Source organism: Acanthisitta chloris, unplaced genomic scaffold (assembly GCF_000695815.1).
Source record: "Acanthisitta chloris isolate BGI_N310 unplaced genomic scaffold, ASM69581v1 scaffold34302, whole genome shotgun sequence".
NCBI classification, from domain to species: domain Eukaryota; kingdom Metazoa; phylum Chordata; class Aves; order Passeriformes; family Acanthisittidae; genus Acanthisitta; species Acanthisitta chloris.
This window is the reverse complement of record NW_008661645.1, coordinates 20,423-42,816: the sequence shown is the minus strand read 5'-3', so window position 1 is coordinate 42,816 and position 22,394 is coordinate 20,423. Positions and strand designations below refer to the sequence as shown.

Sequence of the window (22,394 nt, the reverse complement as noted above, 5' to 3'; positions counted from 1 at the left end):
AAAAGCTCCCCACTGGTTCTCATTAATGTGTTTTTTTTTTTTTTTTTTTTGTTAGCCTTTTTTTTTTTTCCCTTCCTTCCTCTTCTCTCCCATTTCCCCCTGCATCCGCGAGCAGCGAGCGCTGGCAGGGGAGTCGGAGCAGCAGTCGCAAAAGGCAGCGCGAGGCTTCGCCTGCAGAACAAAGTGGGGCTGCTGCAAGCACAGCCAGCACTGTTCTCATTTCTGCTCCAGCATGAGATAGTCTGTGGGGTGTTCCTGAGCAGCTTTCAGGACATTATAATTGTTTTTAAAAACTGGAGGAGGGACAGGATGCAACAACCAAACCCCAGAACCTCCGTGTCACTCTGCAGATTTCTTACTGATTTTACAAAAGTGCTCTGCTATTGTAATTAAATTACCCAAGTAGCAGTGCATGTGGAAGATCTTATTTAACCTCAGGAAAGTAGTAGTTTATTTATTGAAAACTACTGATGTTGCACTTTAAATGCCAAGAAATTATTTTAGTTCCTTTAAAAAAAATTCTATGGTTACATTGGGCGGTCTTGTTTGATATTTCTTAATCTCACTCCTTTTTCATAATTGATCTATTCATTCCACTTAATGACTAATTACATATCAGAGCACATCATCAGCAGCATTCATCATTGTAGAATGTAATAATCAATGACATTTCAACAAAGGAAAAAATAAATATGCAAATAAGGACTCATTAACATTTGCATGAGCTGTTTGAATAATCACGTTGCTGACAAGGCTGTAATTAACAGAAATTGATGCTGAGTTCAGTATTTGATAGTGTGTTTTCTCAGCGTTTTATTGTTGTCACTGCGGGGGCTGGAATGAAGTTCTGCTCTACTTGTACCTTGACTTAGGCTTGATGTGATGGGTTGTGCCAGGTAGCAGAGGCTTCTGGGAGTCCTTAATTCATCTGTGACCTACACTTAATGCATAGAAAGATATTTACTTAAATTACCATATTGTTAATGAGAGATTGTTAAATTCTTGATAATTATAGAACAACTCAAGGCAAACCTTCTTTCCCAAGTCAGAAAAACTAAAAAGTATTCACTTTTTTTTTTTTTTAGTGGAGAAGCTTATACATGAGTCAGGCACTTTGAAGCTATAGGATATCTTATTTGCATTGAAAATGAGGTATTGATGTAGGGTTTTTGGGGTTTTTTTGGTCTCTTGTTAATCTGGCACACTGTATCAGTGTCAGGAGGCTTGAGCTTTATTGTAATTGAAAATCACTTGCTAAGGAAAATGTTGTGTAATTGTGAAATGTACAGTCTCTGTCTCCCCCCTCCCTTTTTGTTATTGCAACTTTACTCCCCCCTCCATCTTTTTTTTTTTTTTCTCTCCCTGAAGCTTCCTCTTTTTGTCATGGATATCAACTGAAATGCACAAAACACAATAAAGCTGTTTATGTCAGTTTTTTTGGATGACTGTAAGTGCTGATTATAACAAGTTTAAGGAATTTCCTTTGTTGAGTGTGTACCCACGCCATATGGCTCAACATGGAACATTAACTTGACAGGGATAATGGATTGTGGTATATGGAGACAATTTTGCCTGCAGCTTCACTATAACTCATTCTGGTTGGGGATCACAAGTTTATAATATAGGATGCAGCAAACATCCAGATGGATTTACTTTACATAAAAGAGTTGCATTTCTTTTTATTTCCTGCCTGTAATTGGAAAAAAAAGACTTTTAAAAAAAGAATTAAAAAGTAGTAAACAAAGAATGGGTCTTATTCAGGGAAGAAAAATCTCAGTGAAACTGTATATATGTGGCTGAACTGCTTTGGATACACTGAAACATGCACAGGTCAAGTGTTGTTACTTATAGACACAAGATTTTTGAAATAATATCTCAAGTGGTTTCAGTTTTCAGAATATTTTAGTATAGCTCCAGTTCTACAAGTACACAGTGTTCTAGGATAGTGTGAAAAAAGCTATTTAAAACAAATGTCTGATTTTTGCTTAATGGCTGTTTTTGTCATAAGCAAAATGACCACTTAATGAGCATCCTGGTATTTCAGTACTGCTCTGATAGTAGCCTGTTTTCTTTAGGAAAAGCAATAATCTTTCTAAGATTTTTGTGGTATATGAAAGGAAACTACTCCTGAAATAGTTTTGCTTCAGTGTTCGCCCAATGTAATGAGAGGTGTCCTAATGTCTTAAGGGTATAACAAAAGTTACTATAAATCTAATGTGTCTGATCTGTGCCCAAGGTAAGTCCTAATTTTACAAATACTTGTGCATCTAGGAGACTTTGAGCACACCTAATCCCGTTAAGCACGTGTGTAGCTGTTCGAAGGATCAGGGTCATAAATCCATATTTAGGCTTTCAAATAGAGCTGCATGAGATGGCTTCAGCATTCCTGTGCACTTGTGATTGAGTGGTACTTCAGATAAAATGGGGTGCATTGCTATCTGAAAAGCAGACATCTTTTAGATATCTTTTACGTATCTGACATCTTTAGATGTCTTTTAGATATGGAGATTGCTTCAAAACACTATTTGTTTTGAGTCTCTGGAAATTTTGACCTTCTGTATCCAAAATAGCTGCTGTAAGTTTTTTTGCTTTGAACCACTATCACATGGGTATGAATTTATTCATGTCCTAAATTATCGCTTGAAGTGAGTACCTGAGCAGATGGACAAGACATGGTCCATGGTTGTGATTATAATAGGTACTGTTTGTCTGTCCAGTCTTCCTCCCCTGTTGCTGACTTCATGGGCTGACATCCCAATTTAGCCTCTTTAATCGTTATCCAAAATTTCACGAAGTAAACAATTACAAAGGATCTACTTTCGAGAAGGGAGTAATACAAATGGTCACTAACTATTGACCTTGGAAGAATCTGTGTTAGCTTAAGATGTGGGATTTTTTTTCAGATTTTCATGCTGCAAATTACACTTGAAAAAGCTTCTCTAGGTTCATTCATCTTCCCCTTGCATACCAGGCTGTATGTGTGATAATCACAGCCAGGTGGGAATTTACTATGGACTTAAGGATATTGTTGCTTGTGTTCTTATTATGATGTCCCGTATTTGCTACTGCCACTGCAGTTGCAGAAAGACAGTCTCAGCAAAACATGTGATTTAGCCTTAACATTTTTAGTAAAACTAGCTCCATATTGGAAGTAGAGGGGGAACATCATCATATCTAAACTGCCAGTCAGCTGGTGGATCTTTAATTTATTGTTTGCTGTTTGGGAAACACTAGGATAGGGAAATGTGCACCGGTGTTGCAATAAGCCTGAAGAATTTAAATCTGTAGATAAGAAAATTCTTTCCAGGAACTGTAAGGGGAGTTGACTATTTCTCCCAGCTTCTGGCCTTCTTGTCTGCTTTTTGGCTTCAGAAGGAAGAGTCAAACCCTCAGCAAACACTTAAACTGAAATTTTGAAGATAGCATTTGTGTCCTGTATCAGCATTTACTGACCCACCAAAGGACTTCTGCAGGTCTGTCTTTGCTAAAGAAGATGAATGTTTTTCCTAGGTTACAGTCATGGTTACCTGCAACATAGATTACACCCGAGTTACTGGAGTTGTGTGAGTGTGTAAGTGCTATGTTGGCAGCAAGAATGCTGTGCTCTGTATGAGTGGGATTTTTATTCAGCTCCTGGAAAAGCTACAAAAGCAGGCTTCACTCTTTTTCTGATCTTGTAATCTGTAGTGGCCTGTGGGGAGTGCACTGATGATCCAGTCTTGTTAATGGCTTAGTGTAAAGATGTGATAAAAGTCCAGTAGGTTGTCAGTAGAAAGGCCATCAATAGAAATTTATTAAGAGTAATGCTCAAAAGCGAATTCCACTGCCCTCTGACAGTAAACTGCTGCTCCACTCTTTGATCCTGGAGGGTCTGCTGAGTCTCAACTTGAAGCCAATGGTTTGGTTATAAAGAGCGCCGATTTTCTCTCCGTTTCTGTTTCGCTGCTGATTTATTAGTAAACACTGCGCAGCCTTTGGATCGACATTTCCCTCGGTCGAGCTGGTCGTGCGGCCGGGAGGGGGCGCTGTGTGCTCGGCGCGGGGCCCGGGGGAGCCGCGCTGTACCGCGTTCCCCCGGAGGTGTCTCCAGCGCATCGCGGTCACCGCGCCGAGCCCTTGGCTCCCTTCGTGTGCTGCGAGCCAAGGCTTCTTCCCCTTGCCTTATTACTGTGTTTTGCGGCAAAGCCAGAAATGAATTGCAGCCCGTATAGCTGAAAGAAATTAGGTTCTAGCTTAAACTTCCCTGAAGTTGAAAATTGGTTATTACTGACATGTTGCTTTGAAAATATTTTCAGAATTTTTGACTGAAATTTTTGAAAGCTCCTTTTTTTGAGATGATGTGTCCTCCTCTGCCAGTTTTCTCTGTAGTCAGTCTGCAGTTCACCGACTTCTCCTAATGTATAGCTCGTATGAGCAGTCCCTGATGGATTTAGCCCCTTCGTGTACTTGTAAGTACATATGTGCTTAGTTGCTTTACTGAAGTGGTGCCTCAAACCACTTCTAGTAAATGTGGAGTATTGATTAGGTCCTGTTTTCAATGGGGCTTTTAGAATCAGACCAATACCTAGCTCAAGGTATGTGTAACAGTGCTATGCTGGCCAGTGTGAAAAGGTGAGTGACTGTGCACTTGAACTGAATCTCAAATAGATTAAAATTTAGCTAATATGGGGCGGTATTCAGTTATTAGTAAATAGGAGTCTTGCATTTTGCCTTAAACCAGAAGGCTGTGTCTCATGATACCTTTGTTCTCAAGAGAGATGTGCACTTCAGTGCTCCTTTTGGGAAGGGAAGCAGCACTGAATCAATTATTAGTAAATAGGAGTCTTGCATCTTGCCTTAAACCAGAAGGCTGTGTCTCATGATACCTTTGTTCTCAAGAGAGATGTGCACTTTAATGTTCCTTTTGGGAAGGGAAGCAGCACTGAGAGCTCAGTGCTGTTCCTTTTCTGTGAACTGCCATGTGACTTTCTCCCTTTACCGGTTTTAAAATGGTCTCTGTAATAATTTTTCTTCAATAACTCACTTGAAGCAAGTGAACTGGAACTGTAACAGGGAGCAAAGTTTTAATTTCTTCAGCCAAAAATGTCTTTATAACTGTGGAGGCAAATGCTACTGTTACTGCAGTCTCAGTTCTGGTTATGTATTTTGTTCAGTAATTTGGAAGACTTCACATTAGTATCATTACTTGCAGAATTGAAGAACTTTTCATTTCAAGACAGAACAGCAGCAGGATTTGAAATGTTTTGAGTTTGGCAAGAAAGGGCTTGTCTGTAAAACAATGAAATTGCGTTGGGGAAATACAGTGCCTCTGTTCAGCTGGGGCAGGCTGAGGTACACTGCGAGCTGTTGTGAGCTGCAGCTGCATTTACCATCAAACACTGAGCTAGTGCCGATGAATGTTTTGTTTTTAGTGTCATGGAAACTGTGAGCCAAAGAATGGATATTCTATTCATCTGGGAAAATAGCAGTTCACTGCATAAAACATCAGTTGCTTCCAAAGCAGTTCTTAAAATAGACGTTGTGAATATAACCCTAAAAGTAAAAGTGCAACAGTTTAAATGACCTCGGTACTGCTTTGGTTTTTTATTAGAATGTGTGTGTGAATTAAACTAACATAGAAGTAGTGGAAGTTTCAAGATACAACTGTAGCATGGAACTCCTGCAATGATTCCATGTTTTACTTTACTGTGCAATTTTAAATCTAAAGATGGAGAGACACAGTCATTTCAGTGTCAGTCTCAATCCTTTTTATTACTTTTCTTCCAATGGTTTGCTCAAAGCAGGATAGTTTTGGTCATTATTCAGTATCATTTGTAAGTGCAAATTGTAAAATTCACACTCCAAGAGAGTGCTCTGATGGGCAAAGAAGAAAAGATGGTATGGGACAGTGTGTATGGTTTTTTTAGAACATAAGCATTTTTTAAGAGCCAGTATGTAGTGAATAATTAAGGGACTTAATTCAGTTGAACTGGAAAGCTTAAATTTGTTTCACTAAATTTTGATGGTGAGAGGAAAAAAATAAGTATGAGATGCAAGTGTAAGACGAAAAGAGAAACCAAAACAGAGGAATAGATATATGAAGTCATTGCCTAGCGGCAGAGAAGAAAGGAAGCTTAAGAAATTGGAAGTGATTTGACATGGGTGTTAGGAAGTTAGGAAGGGTGGAGGGAAAATTGCTCTCTAGCTTAGTTTTGTTTGTGGTTTTTTTTTTTTGTTTGGGATTTTTGTTTTGTTTGGGGGTTCCAAAATTGGGTGCAGTCTTTTAGGTATGGTGTAACCTGTGCTGAGTAGAGATGGATAATCACTCCTCTCCCCTGCTGCCTCGTGCAGTTGGCCTTCCAAGACTACCAGTCATTCTCTGCACATGTGAACCCTAACCTGCACCTTCCTTAGGGGCTGGTCTATGCCAGGTGCAGGACTTTACATGTGCTGTGGTTGAATTTTATGAGATTCCTGTTGATCCAACCCTCTAGGTTGCCTTCATTCTTCTGAATGGTGGTCCTGCCTTGAAGTGTACTAACTGCATCTCCCAAACTGGGTCTTCTGCAAACTCTTTTAGGGTGTGCTCTGTCTTCTCCTCTAGACTGATAAAGACCTTAAGCAGAACAGGTTCCATATACACTGTAGTTGGTATTGGCAAAATTATAATGCAGGGAGTTTGAGAAAAACACAGATTTCAGTCGAAAAGAACTGCATCAGAAGTAAAATAGGTGCTTGAGATGCTGTGACTTAGATGAGTTACTGAGAGCAGGATCAAGAAAAGCATGTTTTATAAATGTTTATGACTGTTTCATATCAAGGAATCATGTGTAGTTGAAAGCTTACAGCACAGATAATGGCTGGGTATGAAACGGGGAAGTGTCTTTGAAATTAGTCCTAGTTTGTGTATCAAAGGCTTCTGTAATAATATGCAAGCTCCATAGTACCTGTTCTGTAGCGTAGGGAGTTGGAGTACAAGCAGGTAAAGTAGATAAAAAGATACAAACCCCATGTGGTTTTGCTTGCACTCCTTAATACTGTTCAGGCTTAGAAGGAAGGTTTTTACTTTGCAATACTCTCAGGTACCGTAAGCACACCAGGGTAGACATTTGGGATTTCCTGTTCAATGCTTGGGCAGATTCCCTGTGGGATTTGCTGAGGCTGCTGTGCTTTTTGCAGAGCTGCTGAGCCTGGCCAACAGGAAAGGTTAGGATAATGGTGGAACACAGCAAGTTCCTGGAGTTCCTGCCCTCCTCCTCCTCCAGATAAATCCAGTAACAGGCTCTTGGGCCTTGTCTCAGTCTTGCAGGCATCTTTCTGAATAACATTCAGATTCTCTCTGAATACCTTCTGAATAAGAGGTAGTTTGCTTTCTTATGTGCAGTTCAGAGAGCTCCAGACAGTGACCTGTCTTCAGTTGTTTCAATCTGCCAACAAGCTTGGAATTTACAGTAACACATTTAGATTGTCAAGTTGATGCTTTAAAGAAAAAAAAACTACAGGCAGAAAAGGCTAAATCTAGCAGCAAAGCTTGAGTCATGTTGATGTCACTGAAAAATATTCGGTGATGTTCCTCTATTTCCAGTTGCATTGAAAACCTTGTCTGGTGCCTAGCTTTTACTCCCTTAATGCATTGTTATTTCAATAGAGTAATTAGGTTATTCCTTTAAATTACTCTTTTGTAAATTTATGCTTTTTTTTGCCAAATATTTTGTTATATCAATGCACATACCTTACAAAAACCAGCTACATTGATAGAGTACTCTTCCAGCTTACAGTGGAAAAAGGCACCTTTCCCACAAATTCAGGTTGAATAGTATTACCATGAACCTACCTAATCCGTGATTACTGAAATTCTATTTTGGTGATTTAATTATTTATGGTTTGCTATCAGAGGAATAAATGGTTTGGGTAATACTATTTGCTTGTTTTAAATATTGTGCAAAATTAACTTTCTTCCAGAGTTCTTGTACTTCATGAGTATTCTAAGACTAAGTAAAATCCGGTCTTCATATCTGAGAGAACTACTTGATTTATATATTTTTTTTTAAAAAAAAAAGTTTGAATCCTTTTGGAGTCAGGTTATCTAGACCTGCTGATACAGATGTGCAGAATGTTAGCAATTGCTTTTACATCCTCCTTGCTGTTGAAATAGAAAAGATTTCATTATTCTTACTTATGTTATCAGTTCTATAAAGTAATTGCCAGTATTGCCATGAGTATTCCTTTGTTCTTAACATGCTGATGAAACATGTTTTCCATATCTACTTTAGTCATTTAAAGCCTCTGGAAAACATGGGTAGCCAACCAGAGAGGTAGTATTTATTGATACATGAAGTTTTATTCTTCAGTTCATTGAACAGCACACGATGTTCCACACTGTTTTTCAATCTGAGACTTATGTTCACCTTGACTCTGCCTGGACTTGGGTTATTATTGGTAATGTTCCTTTGGTTGCATTCCTGTGACTGTTAGGATCTCTTATAAATACTTTTTTTCCTCTATCAAGAATGCTGCTTGTCTCATTTCCCAAAATAAACAGCAAACACGTTTTCCTTTGCAACTGTGGTTGTGTTGCCTTTTTTTTGTTGTTGTTTTGGTTGGTTTGTTTTGTATGTGACTTAAACCCCCAGTATTTATCCTTGAGGTGCCTTGTGAGGAAGGTATCAGTGTTTTCATAAATGCTTGGAGCCATGGGGTACTTACAGATGAGGGCATGGTTTGGAGATCTGTATTTTTAGTAGATAGCTAAAAGTTCATTCTCTGTGTAACTCCAATACTAGTTTGCCTTTCTGCACCACAGTGGTGTTCTCTTGTGTAGTTATTTTCAGTGTTTCAGGGCTTGGTAGGATTGATTTCAATTTCTGGGCATTCTGAAGTCTCTTACTGTAAATACTGGTTTTGTACTGAAATAGGACCACCTATTTTAAGCTCCTAGCATTTCAGGTTCTTTGTATTAATCTAGACTACCTAACTATTCTTTATGGGGTCTCTGTTTCACCTTCTTTTGGCTTGGTTTGCCTTTATATAGTGCATGTGAATAGTTCAGAGTTTCCAGCCCCAAACAGGAGGTGTCTGTTCAGGCACTGTCTTGTGAGGATTTCCTCTCCTGTTTCAACAGGAGATTATTCCGTGGTGTCTGCAGAAATTGTCTCATAAAGAAGTAATACTGGAAAAACACTTAACATGTTGTTTTGTTTTCTTCTAAAATCTGTTTTAGCATCTCATGGGTGTTTGGGGTTTTGGTTTTCTTTTGTTGCTGTGTGTTGTTTGGGGTTGGGTTTTTTTTTCAGTCTAGCAGGTATGGCTAGTCTGGAGCTCACAGTCTGGGAATTCCGGATTTACAAACTTGTACCTGTGATTGGGATGGCTGTGTTGCCTGTGAAGGGCAATGTTTGAATAAGCTATGCAAGTCATCCAAATAAGAACTGTCAAAAGTGTTGTACAACAGAGAACTATTGTGTGCATTTGCCAGTTGCTTTATGGAAGATGGTTATAAATGTTTGCTGTGTTTGTGCCTGTGTTTGTACTGAGAGTGGGCAAGGGGGGATCTGTCTTTGTTGACAAGCTGGATTTTCAAGTTTAATGAGAATTAATAGATCTTGGATGATGAGAGGAGCTGTAGGTGCCTATGGAATTTATATATATATATATAAAGTAATTTAGCAATTTGTAGTAAGTAGTGTCACCAAAATAATCTTTTAATTGGAAACAGGTGTAGCGTTTTGTTGTAAAGTGTGAATTCTCTATTAATTTCCAATTATAAAATCCTCTTGACTTTAGGCTTAAGAATGTACTTGATGTTCAAAGTCACTGATAGAAGCAGAGTAATTTTTTTTGTCCTTAGATCTGGGACAAATTCCACACCAGGAGAGCAAGGGATGCTTTTCAAGTTAGCTGTAAGTAGCAACTTCGTTAGTTGCTTGTGAATTTTAACTAAATCCCTTGGGGATGAGATGAGAAAGATGGCAAAGGGAGAAATACTTTAATAGGCAAAGTGAAGAGACTTGGAAACTCTAGAAAAGCATGGGGTGGATAGGTTAGGGGAGAAAATGTGTTTGACAAATGCCTTCTTGTCACCAGTGTGGAACGTGTGTGTATTCATATGCAAACTCAGTTCGGTTATTGTCTTCAGGATATTTGATATCCCTGGTTTCCCTCATTTTTAGTATCTTTTTTTGTCTAGGGTTTTTTTTTTCCCACACTGGATGTTCTCTCTGCATAACACACATTAATGGGTTAATAGAGCGCTAACATTATTTATGTTAAGGTTAGCCTAGGGTCGATGTAGTAGTGGAGAATTTGAAACTAAATACATGAAACAGCTATTCAGGAATTATTTGGTTCGCAGATACTTGACCACATATGCTTGGGGGAGGAGGAGAAAAAAGTTTGTTCTTCAAGTTTCTACTCCCTCTTCCCCTTGCCTTCAGTTACTGATGTGCATTCCTCCTGCCAGAGACTTCAGCCCCTTTTAGCCTTGCAAACATTTGATTTGTAATTTAGCAGAGTGCTAGCTTGGTAAGTGGGGAGACAGGAATAGTACTGAGGAAGGAGCTTTCATGGATCAGCCTCTGTTGGAATAGAAATGTTTTTAATTTGACATGAGCATATAAATTACAAGTTCACAGGGTCAATCCAAATATAATGTGGAATTTAGTCCGCCCTTACCTCCTGTGTATTTGAAGTACATAAGAGCATTAATAAATTGTTTTTATAGCACAAGATCTGTGCAGTGCTCTGCAAACTGGCAAAATACTCCATCTCTCCTTGGAAGTACATACAAATCAATGGGATGGAAGTGTCAAAAGCATGTCTTTGGTAAGCAGGTTCTTAAATGCTGCTTTACACACAGCATAATTTCTTTTTAAAATACTGTGTTAAAGAAGTTGTGAGAAATCCCTTGACTTCTGTGTTGAAAATCTTTATAAATATACTCAGATTTATTGCCTTGGTCGGTTAAATCAGCAGAATTCTTACAGCGAAAGACATCTGCAAATGCCCACACAACTCTGAAGTATAAAAACTTCTGAACTTTCCTAACCTTTGGAAAGCACAATGGGGAAAAAAAAATCATTCTGTTAAAAGCAATAATTTAGTATTTGCTGTCTGAAGTATTGTTCCTAAATTGCAAAACTTATGATGGGAGGTTCATTGCAGGTAATTTCAGGTTCAGAATTTTTATGTTTTAGATCATTTGGATGTAAAAAACAGTTCTTGCTCCAAATAATTAATAGGACCAGATAGCAGAAGTATAATGCAGTCTTACAAATGAGAATTTATGGCATGGAGAATCCTAGGAGATTTCTGGCAGACCTGATGCTGGACTGTTAAATCCCATGAATCTCATTCAAAATCATAAAATTTTGCTTCTTGCCAATTACTAGTTCTGTAGAATCACAGTCTTTCAAAATTTTGGCTAAAAAAAAGGAGTAGGGGGCAAATCTGTAGTGTTCAACGCAAGCTTTGCTGAAACATTTATGCCTGCTGTCTGGTTTTAGAAGATGTCGCTGTATGGGGAAGAAAAAAAATATAACATAATGTATTTATTTTCACTAGTCACAGTCTGTACATATCATTCCTTACCCATTCTTCCAGAACACAGGTCAACATGCTTATCATTAGCTGTATAGACTGCAGTGCTGATCAGCACTCGGGCATGGCATTCCCAGTTAAGTATGTTTGTGTTTTAATCTCCATTCTGTTACTTTATTACAAAATTCTCCAGTAATGTGGGTTTATTATGTATGAATTATTTACTAAACTGAAGGTTAAAAATTTGTACTATATGTTTGCAGGCAGTCCATATTATCTGAGTTTGACTGCTTTATTAAAAGGTACAAGAGTGTGCAGGAGTTTGCAAGGCTGGAGGGGTATTGATCGGGAAGCTGCTCTCAACCAGAAGAAGACTGAGCTGAGATGGAGATAAAGGCTACGTTAGGAAAGTGATTAGGACTGGGAACCTGCTAATCACTGACCTCTGTAGGGAACCTGTAGTTTATCACTAATCTCACTTGCACTTGCCATTTTCCTGTGTTGCTGCTTCATTGTTCATAGCTGAGTGAGTAATTTGGCTTGGGATGAACAGGAGGAGGGTGCTGCAAGTCCAGCAGCTGCACTTGTTGGCACTGGTTTGTTCTACACCCTCAGTGTAGCCAGCAGTGTGCTTGGCACACGTCAGCCAATAATACTTAAACATTGTCGTGAAGAGAATAGCAGGTCATTTGTTTTAAGCCATTTCTTCAAATTGTGTTGCAGCAGATCTCTGTTTCATTTCCAGGAGTTGTGTTCACAAGTACTATAAGGAAAAAATGTGTGTAGTATTTTTATATGGATTCACAATATAGACATGTGTGCTTTATGTATCTTTAAAATGTTAGAGGGAACGTTTTAGGTATGACAGATACTAAAACTGTGACAGCCTCTATTAATGAGTAGACCTATATAGCAGTAGAAAAGGAAGAAATGATTCCTCTGGTGCTGTGGGAAATGTCTGGATATACAGTAAAAATTCTGATGGCTGCATGTGTCAGTCAGTCTTCGCACGAGGAAGACAAACACACCAAGTCCTAGGAGCAGGGCTGGTTTTGTGTTTTAATCAAACATAATTTTTTTTCCTGTTGTATTGAATAATTTGCTAAATAAGAATTTTTAACACCAGCAAAATAAAAAAATAAAGAACGGACCTGCAAGGATCTTATTTTATAAACCTTGTGTACTTTCTACTTTGGGCTGAGTTGGAAAGTGATATTAGTTAGTAGGAAACTGTTTACTTAGAATTATTTTCTTGCATCATTTTTATGTGCCTGTCAGTGTAGCTTGTGCAGCTTGTTTCTTGTTATATTGGATCTGCATATTAAAAATTATTTGAATGCATTCATTCTGTGGGTAACAAAGACACGTACTTTGCTGGGTGTGGAGAGGGAGTAAGCAGTATAAAAATTGATTTCTAGCCAAATTACCAACACCAGTTTAATAATTTTAAAAGAAAAAAGATTCTCAGAGGTGTCAACAATGTTTTGGTATAAACTGACTTTTGGGTAGGCTATCTGTTGGGACAGGTTAACAGTGTTATCAGTGATGAAATGTTGATTGGGAGCTGTAAAAACATGCCTCAAGATCTACTGAAAGCAGATTCTCTGTACAAGTAGGGCAGACATACTTCATGTCTGACAAACAGAGCAGCTGCCAGCTGTGGTCACTATGGCATTCATACTGGCTGATAAACATTGCTTCGTTACAAAATCTTGTTGCTTTCCCTATTGCCAACCAAACCTTCTCAGCAATGCACAGGAAGATCTTGAGTCTGTAAAGGGTTAATTCTGTGAGAATTGAAGTAATTTTTTTGGAGAGTTCTGTCATCTTCTCATAAACCAAGCATTATCTGGAAGCAGTGGGAAAAGGCTGTTTTACTACTGGCAGGCATTTATAGCACATTCACTGAAGTAGTCCTCAACTGAGCTAATGCAGTGCTGTTTTCAGCTTGCTATCACTTTGCATCTTGCTGTTTCAGTTCCTTCTGTGTTAAGAGTATTTAGGCTGCACAGCTGTTATACACATAGATATGTTAAGGAAGACAATTCCTTCTGTGATATTCAAAAGCTATATTAAGTTGTGAGTATATCACATTTAGACAAGTGATTGTAAGAGAAAAATAAGTATTTACTAAATGCCTATTAATGTTTGAATTGGTACAGAATGTGTCAAGGTTTTAATTTTACACACTTGGGAAATACTTATGGTTCAGAGTGCCTAGTGGGATTTTCTCAATTGGGTTTCTTTTAACTCCATAGTCCTTGGACTATTAAGCCTGTTAGGTAGCAAGTAGATGAAGGCATAGATTTTACTTCTAAAATGATAGCATCTAACTTTTGAAATATGAGTTAGGAAGAACATAATAAAGTTGATCAGGGAGCTGTTGATTCCTAGGAGCCTTACATAGGAAGCCCTACTGCACAGGGCTGATGGCAAATGTTCAGGCTGAGAAAACTGGCCAAAGTTGCTTTACTTCTCGTGAGTAGTGATGATATCAGATCTGAGGGGCAAATAAATCTCATCTGCGTATCTGCTTCACCTTCCCAGCTGGTATGTCTACACAGTGCCTTAGAGCTGTGTCTACACAAACGTGCAAATGGAAGTGTTTGATAAGGATTTTGTCATTTAATAGTGTTTTTGCAGACTCCTCTCCTCCTTCCAGTTGATGTCAGATGCCATAGTGAGTTTCCTTACATCCTCTTAATGCTGAGCACTAATGTTTGAATTTTCAGCTGTAATGAAAAAATACTATTGCCATTTGTGTAGTGGGCACTGACTGACACAAGATGTGATAGAGTTTATAACATCCTCAAGAGCAAATCTTGTGGGGTAAACCTGCAAGACATTTCAGGGTCTGCTTTGTCTTTCAGTCTCACTGTGGTTTTAAAGTTTGCATGCTGTTTTAAAGTTTTGCATGTAAGCACTGGGACCCCACTAAGTTTGTTTTTTTACAGTAACCTCTAAATTTTTATGCTCTTCTGTCCCTCTGTACAGAGTCTGAATAAGAAGAGTATTTCATAAGCTAAATATCACTAAAGGGATTCTGCTTGGATACATTTGGCCATGGGTTTGAACTTTATTGGGTACCAGAGACTGCCCATGTGTTGATCAGAGACTATGCATGAGACCTACCTGTTTGTTAAACCAATGAGGGAGTATCATCATCCCAAACTTGACATTACCCACCTTTCAAATACTCGATGTATTGCTAAGTATTTTGTTCTTCTATTGATAAGTAAATGTAACCTGTGACATTTGCTTGCAAGGCTTTAAATAGTGAGAGTAGCATCATGCCTGGGCTGGAGCAGCTGAAGTGTGTTGAAATGACAACAGGCAGTTTGCAGTCTGTGCTCTTTCACTTTGTGTTGTGTTGATAGTGAAGCCATCCTGTGATATGGTCAGACAGCACAATGCTGGGAAAGCTTTTTGATGTATCATCAGTGAAGCTTCAGGGGCTTCACTGGAGTCCAGTGAAGAGCACAGATGTGCTCGGATGGTGCCCAGGATGGCTCACCTCTCTGTCCCATCCTTCTGCCATGTGAATGTGAAGGTGCTGCTGCCAGCACTGCTCCAGCCCTGCAAAAGGGACCATAGGGTGCAGTTCCACAGTACACGAGAGAACCAGGGGCAGAACTTGATTGTGGGCTCCATGTGTGTTGCTGTAGTGTGTGCCTGTTGATTTATGTTGTTCTTATAAAATCTGTACCTTTAGCATTGTGACACTATAGCCAGTTTGAGTGATGTCTAAGTGCTTGCACTGGGAATGTGTTTGGGAGCCTCTCTGTGACAGGGACCCTCTTATACTTGATCCTCGTTTGCTTTCCAAACCCATTGTTGAAAATCTTAGACATTTGTGCAGTAATTTGCTCCACCTCTAATTTTTGGTAGGTATTTAGGCAGTGTAGCATCAGGCAGCCTTGGCTTTTGTCAGTCACTTTTACTATGGATTGGGCTGTTCTAGTAAGGTTATTTCCTTTAGTATGGACCTGCCAAAGTTTTTAAAATTATAACATTTAAATAACATGATTTTTATGCATTCTTATCTAACAATTTCTTGCTTGCTACACAAACCATAATTTAAATCATAATTTTTCTAGCCTCTGTAATTGACTCTTGCACAAATATTTGTTTTAAAGCCTGCCTGGAATACTGCATACTTCAGTCGAAGTTGTTTATCATGTGGTATAAGATTCTCATTTTCTGGAAAGAAAATGCTGAGTCTGGTTTAATATGAACAGCATGATTCATCCTACCACTTATAATTTTGCATGCTAGGTATTTTATTTGCTTGGTGCTCGATAGTTGTTAAAGGCAAATTGCTTCAGCAGAAAAATGTGAAGTTTTTTCCTCCCTTTGTTATAGCAGACCTGCCATTTTTCAAGCAAACTATTGTTGACCAGGCTACCTGTAGTTCTCAAGATGATAATCTCGCAGAGATGTTGTTCCAAGAGATTCAAACTTCCTCTTCCTCCCTGCTTACACAAGATGCATTTTTAAAATGAACAATAAGCATACTTTAGTTTTTTCTCTTATGAAACGTCATTTAGGGATTTTTGGTAGTAACAGAAAAATCAAAAAAAGCAAATGAAGCCATGTTCTACAAGTACAACTGCAATAGCACGGAGCTATTTATCACTAAATGGGAAAGTATACGAAAGGCTACTTTTTCTTCTTACAAGGACTAGATAACACAGGCATTTGTTTAGAAAAGGGAATGTCTAGTTGGGTAAGATAGCATTCATTTTCAAACAGGCAAATAAGGTTTGTTAGTGCTTACCTTTGGGTAAGGCTCTGAGAGGTGTTACAGGGTGTTGGAGTTCTGTCTCATAATTAGGGCAGGCCCATGCACTTGGTATTTTCTCTTATGCACATATTTGACTGATGCTTGGCATTGTTCGACAGGCTTCTTGAGAAGAGTGTTGATAAACTTTTGAGCTCTACTGGTGACATTTCACACTGAGTTTTAATATACAAACATGCCATTTTCATGGCATATCTAACCAATACATCTAAGTAGTTTTCCTGGGATTGACAAATACATTGCTGATGTCTTGTGACCTCAGATAGCAACATCCCGAGGCAGCACCCTGCACAAATACATTGCTGATGTCTTGTGACCTCGGATAGCAACATCCCGAGGCAGCACCGTGCATGAGGCACTGTGTTCTGTGGGTGCTACCTGCAGGCAAAGGTCGCACTGAAGGCAGAAAAAAGGCTGTTTTGCTGTCCTGACCAGTTGGCTTGCCTGAGTTTTCTGACTGATCTGTACATGAGACAAAAAGATTTTTAAGAATTTAAGATATGAGTGTCAAGAGCTGAATGATTCCGTCATGGTTTAAGTTTGGTGTGAGTTTTCTTGTTGTGAATGGAAGTTTTTGTTTATTTTTCATGGGGTTTTATTTTACTGCTTAGTATATTCATTGCCAAAGATGGATAGCAGCTAAGAGTTAGTTTCATGTAGGACAGAGAAATGTCTAAAAGTGTCTCTACTTTTTCTCATTGATAATGGAAATTAAGATGGAACTTTGCCTTTTTTATTTAAATGTACTGAACAGGGATATTTTATAGTATCTGGTTGGTTATGTAAGGAGTTTAATTAGGTAAGTATGCCACCTATTACTGTAGTGCTGTTTGGATTAAACACAGGTGTATAGAGCCTGCTTGTATTCATGCACCTTAATGTTTGTAAATTTACTGCAATGCTAATAGGTTTTCTGAGTTGCATATATAAGGACAACTGATGTGGATCTCCAGCAGATTTTAAAAGTAACCTCATTTCCAATGTCTTTCTTTTTTAGGCAAAACCTCAGACAGAGGTCCGTTTCCTTTGTATGGCAGAGATACAGGCTTGCCAGGCTGTCAAGTAAGTATAGTGATGATTGAAATCAAATGTAATAAGCTGAACTCAAATTTAGTTGAAGCTGCTTGAATGCATCAGGCTACTGAACATCATAAACAAGAATCTACTCCATAGTTTGCAGAATTTTCTGGGTCCCGTATGGTCAAATTGCCTTGCACTTATGTACAGCCACTTGGAGGAGATACCTGTGCTATGTTCAAGTGGCTTTGGTCCTGTGGCTCAAGAGCATGAAGTCCTATGTTTTTAGGGAAAGGGAAGTTGTTAGTCTGAATGTACAGAGTTACACGTGTCAGTTGTGTATATCACAGCTTTCCCACAGATCAGCATGAAACGTGTTCCCTTATCTTACACAGCTATTTGTTCCCCTCTCCAAGTCTGCAAAGAGAATTGCAGACCAGTACTAATTGCACATCATGGTCAGTCCATGATACTGAGATTTTTCACATAGAATTTGTCAAAATATAGCAGTAATTGCTGAATAGAGTTCAATAGTTAACGGAGCAAACTGTTAAGTAGTTATTAGGCTTTCAGTTTTTAATGGTTGGGTTATCCAGTGTAACACTGTATTATTTTATGGTTTTGATTATGTGATTTTTAATTAAAAGCCCTTTCTATTTATGTCTCTACATCTTTTATTTTAGAATGATGATTTCCCCCATGTAGTTTCTAATGAGCCACACTAAGAATTGTTTAAAAGTCTGTTTTGAATGTACAGGAAGTTTGACTGTTTGAAAAGTATAATTAGCATTTGATTACATTCAGTGTCTGTTGATAAAGATTTAAATAACTAATATGTTTATAACTCTAAGAAATTAATTTATATTTATTTTCTCAAAGAGGAATCTTTCTTAATTTTACTCTAAGTAGAGTATTTGCTTTGAACCGATATTTTTAGGAATGTCTTTCTTCTGGAGGATCAAACCTAGCACATGAGTTTGACATCTTGGTTTTTAGCCTTTTAACTAGCAGTTTGGGAAGTGTGAATGGGCAGCACCATGTGGCAATGCTTCCCCTATTAAGAAAGGATCATTCTCGCAGCGTTTACTACTTCCCTGCAACACAGATGTGGCAAACAAAGCCCCATTTGTAGCTGGATGGGTGAGCTTCTCCCAAAAACCACTATACCTCTTTAAGTTCAAGTTATGGCCTGCACATTATTGCCAGTCTAGACAGTAAAACATTGTATTAATGTTACTATTATTGTTCAAGTAACTCTGTATGTTCTGTATTTAAATATAATAACTTGACATTAGTTTGGAAACAAATTAATTTTCATGTTGCTCTTTTATTAAGTTAATGTTTTGTATTGGAAAATGGGTTTGTGTTAACTTTGCATAAAATTCTGGTTTGCTTTGAGGTAATGAGTGTAATTTCTGTGGTTTGGTTTCTCAGTGAAGAAAATCCTTTTTATACCTCTATGCTTATAATTGTTTCTATCTAATACCTTTTAACATTAAGTTTTACATATAGATATTAAAACCAGAATCTTATACGTATTTGGTTTTATTAACATGACTTCTACTTCTGTTTTTCCCTTGGATAAGCTTCCTACATCTTTCGTTTCTGCAGTTTCTTCTTTTCTTAACGTTTTTAGCATATGGGGAAAATATTATTGCAGGTGAATCTGTTTTATTTTTATATTCAGAATAATAGAAAATGATCAAAGTTAATTTTCCATTAAATTTTAATTCAATTTAAATTCATGTGATAAGTTGTCATTTGTACTTTATTTTGGTCTTATCAGGTAAATCTGACAGTGCTTTGAATCATTTGCTAACTTTGAACGTGGTGGGATTTCTGAATATTTTGGGTTTTTTCTTATTTTTCCATAAATGTGTGGTGGTACTTGAAATACAACTCTCATTGTAGCTTTGGTGTTTGCAAGCTGTCAGAGAGAAAGTCAAAAGTGATCTTGAGAGGTCATTACAATGCAAATGAAGAATCAGCTGCATTGTCCCTGGCAGATGCTCATATAGTTCTTAGAAATGTCTGGAGCTGGAGGAGCTGCACAACCACACTGGGTTTTGTGTTCCATTGCTTAAATACACTTAGTCAAAGTTTCCCTGATGCCTAATCTAAATGTCATTGCAATTAAAGAGCTAAATCCTGTTACAGACAGTGGACACAGAAAAGAATCTATTCTCCTTTAAGTCTGTAGGGGTTGGGAATCCACAGGATGATTAAGATGATAAGGAATCCCTAGAAGAGATTAGACATAAACGGAGTTAATTTTTCCATGGACGTGTGCAGTGCAGGTGTATTTTAGTAGTGGATACGTAACAGGATCTGTCTCAAGGTTGAAAAATTATTGCTCTGCATGTTCTCCAGTAGGTTCACAACCCTAAACAATTTCAGTGTTTTAAACTAGGTGAGGTACCTCATCTAAGACCTTACCACTATGGCAAAAAGAAGTTCCCTGGATCTTTGACAATACCGTGAATTTTTAGGGGTGTGATATTTGCCTTTTTCCTGGCAAATATTCAGTCTTTGATACCTGCTTGAATTGTGGTGATCTACATTTTTATGGTACTGCTGGCTAGCTTGGCATTCCTCGGCCTCTATTTTTCATTTTACAGGTTCCATGCACAAAAATGTATTTACTTTTTTAACACATTGCTTCTACCATCTCTAAGTTTCAGTGCAATTTTGAATTCCAGGCTTGCACTGCATTTCTAGATCCTTATGGGTTATTTGCTTTGTGAATTTAGTAAATGTAGTCTTCATTTTTCATCCACGTCACTAATTAAGACATGGAATGATGCCCAAAACAGACGCCTGCGAAGTCTCAGTTAATACATTCACCCACTGTTGTTCATGAACTCTTAGCTGTTTTTTAATCAGCTGTACTTTATATTCAGCAGTACTTTTAGTTGTCCTTGGTTCCTTAGTTCACCTGTGAAATGTGAAAGTAGTGAAAGCCTTATTAAAACACCTCTTATGCTATCTGAGGAGGAGGTGAGATTGGGTTTATGTTGTTTGTTCTAGCTGAATCTATATAAGTTCTTCATTATCTTCTGACATTTGCAGTCTATTTCAGTATTCTTCAAAAAAAAAAATAAAAATGGAAATTTAAGTTGTTGAGGAATTACAAGCCACTGCTTTTGTTGTGCCCTGGAACCAACCAACCCCATTCTTGTTTAGTCCCTGAACCGTGAGTGGTGTTAAGACAGTGGCTGAAATGGCAAGAATGGCAAGAGCCAGTCAGTCTTCTGAGTGTGTTATTGGGTACAGATGAATTGAAAATATCTAATTTATCCAAACACTAACTTGTCCTTCTCCTACCAAAGTTCTTTCCATATGTCACTGGTTAAATGATATTAATAATCTGATATGGATATGTGTGATGAGTTTTCATTTTTACTTCCCATTAAGTTTAGAGAGGGCTGGGATGAAATTTCCAAGACCACTCTAAGTTGCAATGTTTAAGACTCTCAGTATCACTTCTCACCTTTTACTGAAAATAATCCAAGCAGTGATTTATGAGGACTCTTGGCTACCTACAGGCTTTATATTTAGGCTGTAGGAGTTTGTGTGGTTGATTTTCAATGTAGCTTAGAAATCTGAGCAACTTAGGTAATGGAATGTGATTCAGCTGTAAGATTTAGTCCCGAGAATGTAAATATGGCTAATTAATGAATATTTTACCGACAGAAGTGCAGATTTTCAGGTTTTCTTTCCATCAGGTGTTTTAAGCAAGCCACAAAGGAGCATCCAAGAGTATAGCCCTTAGCACTGGGCCCATTCATGCAAATAAGTGCTGAATAAGGTCATTGTATTTGTCTTAAGCTATGGGGTTTTTATGTGGTTTAGTGTTGCCAGGATTAATGGTGCTACATAAAAACCTGTGCTTGTCTAGTGCTTTGCAATCACAGTCTGAATCTTCTTCCTTTTTTGGCTTTATTTGTACTTTACTGCATACTCTTTCTCCTTCTGACAGGTCTTCACTATATTTTGCACCTTTCCAAGTCTTACTTTTTTTTCCTCTCTGATGTTCCATAGTGTATGTAGGCTTTAAGTGGATGGGTAAGATGGCAAATCAAGAATGTCAGGAACTTTTACCTGGATGAAGAATTGACAGCTTTTAGGAGACATAGAAGAACTCTGTTTTGTTGTCAGAATGAAATGCAGTGCTACATGATTTGACACCAAGTCTCTATTTCTGTCTTGGAATTGGAGGGAGGGTGGTGGTTTGTCATTTTTGTGGGGGATGCCACTATTCCTGTTGGCTCTGTAATTGCAGATTTGGGAAGGGCATCTTTTCACAAATCTTAAATCAGGTAAAGATTAAGTTTTCAGAAAGCTTATTTTAAGAAAAAGAGGTTTTTTTTCACATTTGTGTGATTTGGTACTGAAAACTGTAGCTTATGTGAAAGAAACAAGATTTTAGACTTCAGATATTGAATGCATGACTCCCATTTCCAATAGCATCAGAGAGGTGCCCAGCTGTCAGTGCACATTGGTTTGACAGGTCTGAGCTCGAAGAAAGCCAGGAATCTGCACTATTTTCAAAGCGAAATTGAGATAAATGTGCAATACATGTGTAGCTGTTAGACTAATTCTTCTAATTGTTTCTGTGGGTCTTCACAGAAGCTAACTTTATCCCCAGGAGCCTGTGAGTGCCCTGGCTAATTGGCAGGGAGGGGGGGCCATTCCTTTAGCCTCACAGTGCCTGTTCTCCTGTGCCTGGCACAGTCTGTCTCTCCCCGCTGGCAGCACTAGGCTGAAGAAAGTAAATTATTTGTGACTATCCCCTTAATGTTCTGTTTTAATTCTAAACAATCATGCATGACAAATAGACATTATGGATTTTTTGACATGTGGAGATAACACATTTACTCTCCCTTCCTAATAACTTCCAGTCTGCCTACTCTCCCAAGTATGAGAGAGGAGATAGAATCGAGTGCTAAATGTAATGGATGCTAGGCAAGAGCTGAAGAGGCATCACCACTTTGTTTTTAAAGTGTAGTCTTTTGATAAAGAGACATATTTTCGTTTACTTTATTTTTCTAACTGTCTAATC

At 38.1% G+C, this 22,394-nt stretch overlaps 1 protein-coding gene across 1 annotated transcript in view; it reads left to right on the top strand.

The window, feature by feature from the left end:
* The window catches only part of LOC103798063 (transcription factor 12-like), a gene marked incomplete at both ends in the record, with an annotated part of 65,642 nt that overhangs the window by 28,441 nt on the left and 14,807 nt on the right, over positions 1 to 22,394 (top strand). Inside the window, one exon of the mRNA XM_009070307.1 lies at positions 17,313 to 17,377. Coding sequence (XP_009068555.1) covers positions 17,313 to 17,377 — 65 coding nt within the window. The remainder of the gene's footprint in view (positions 1 to 17,312; positions 17,378 to 22,394) is intronic.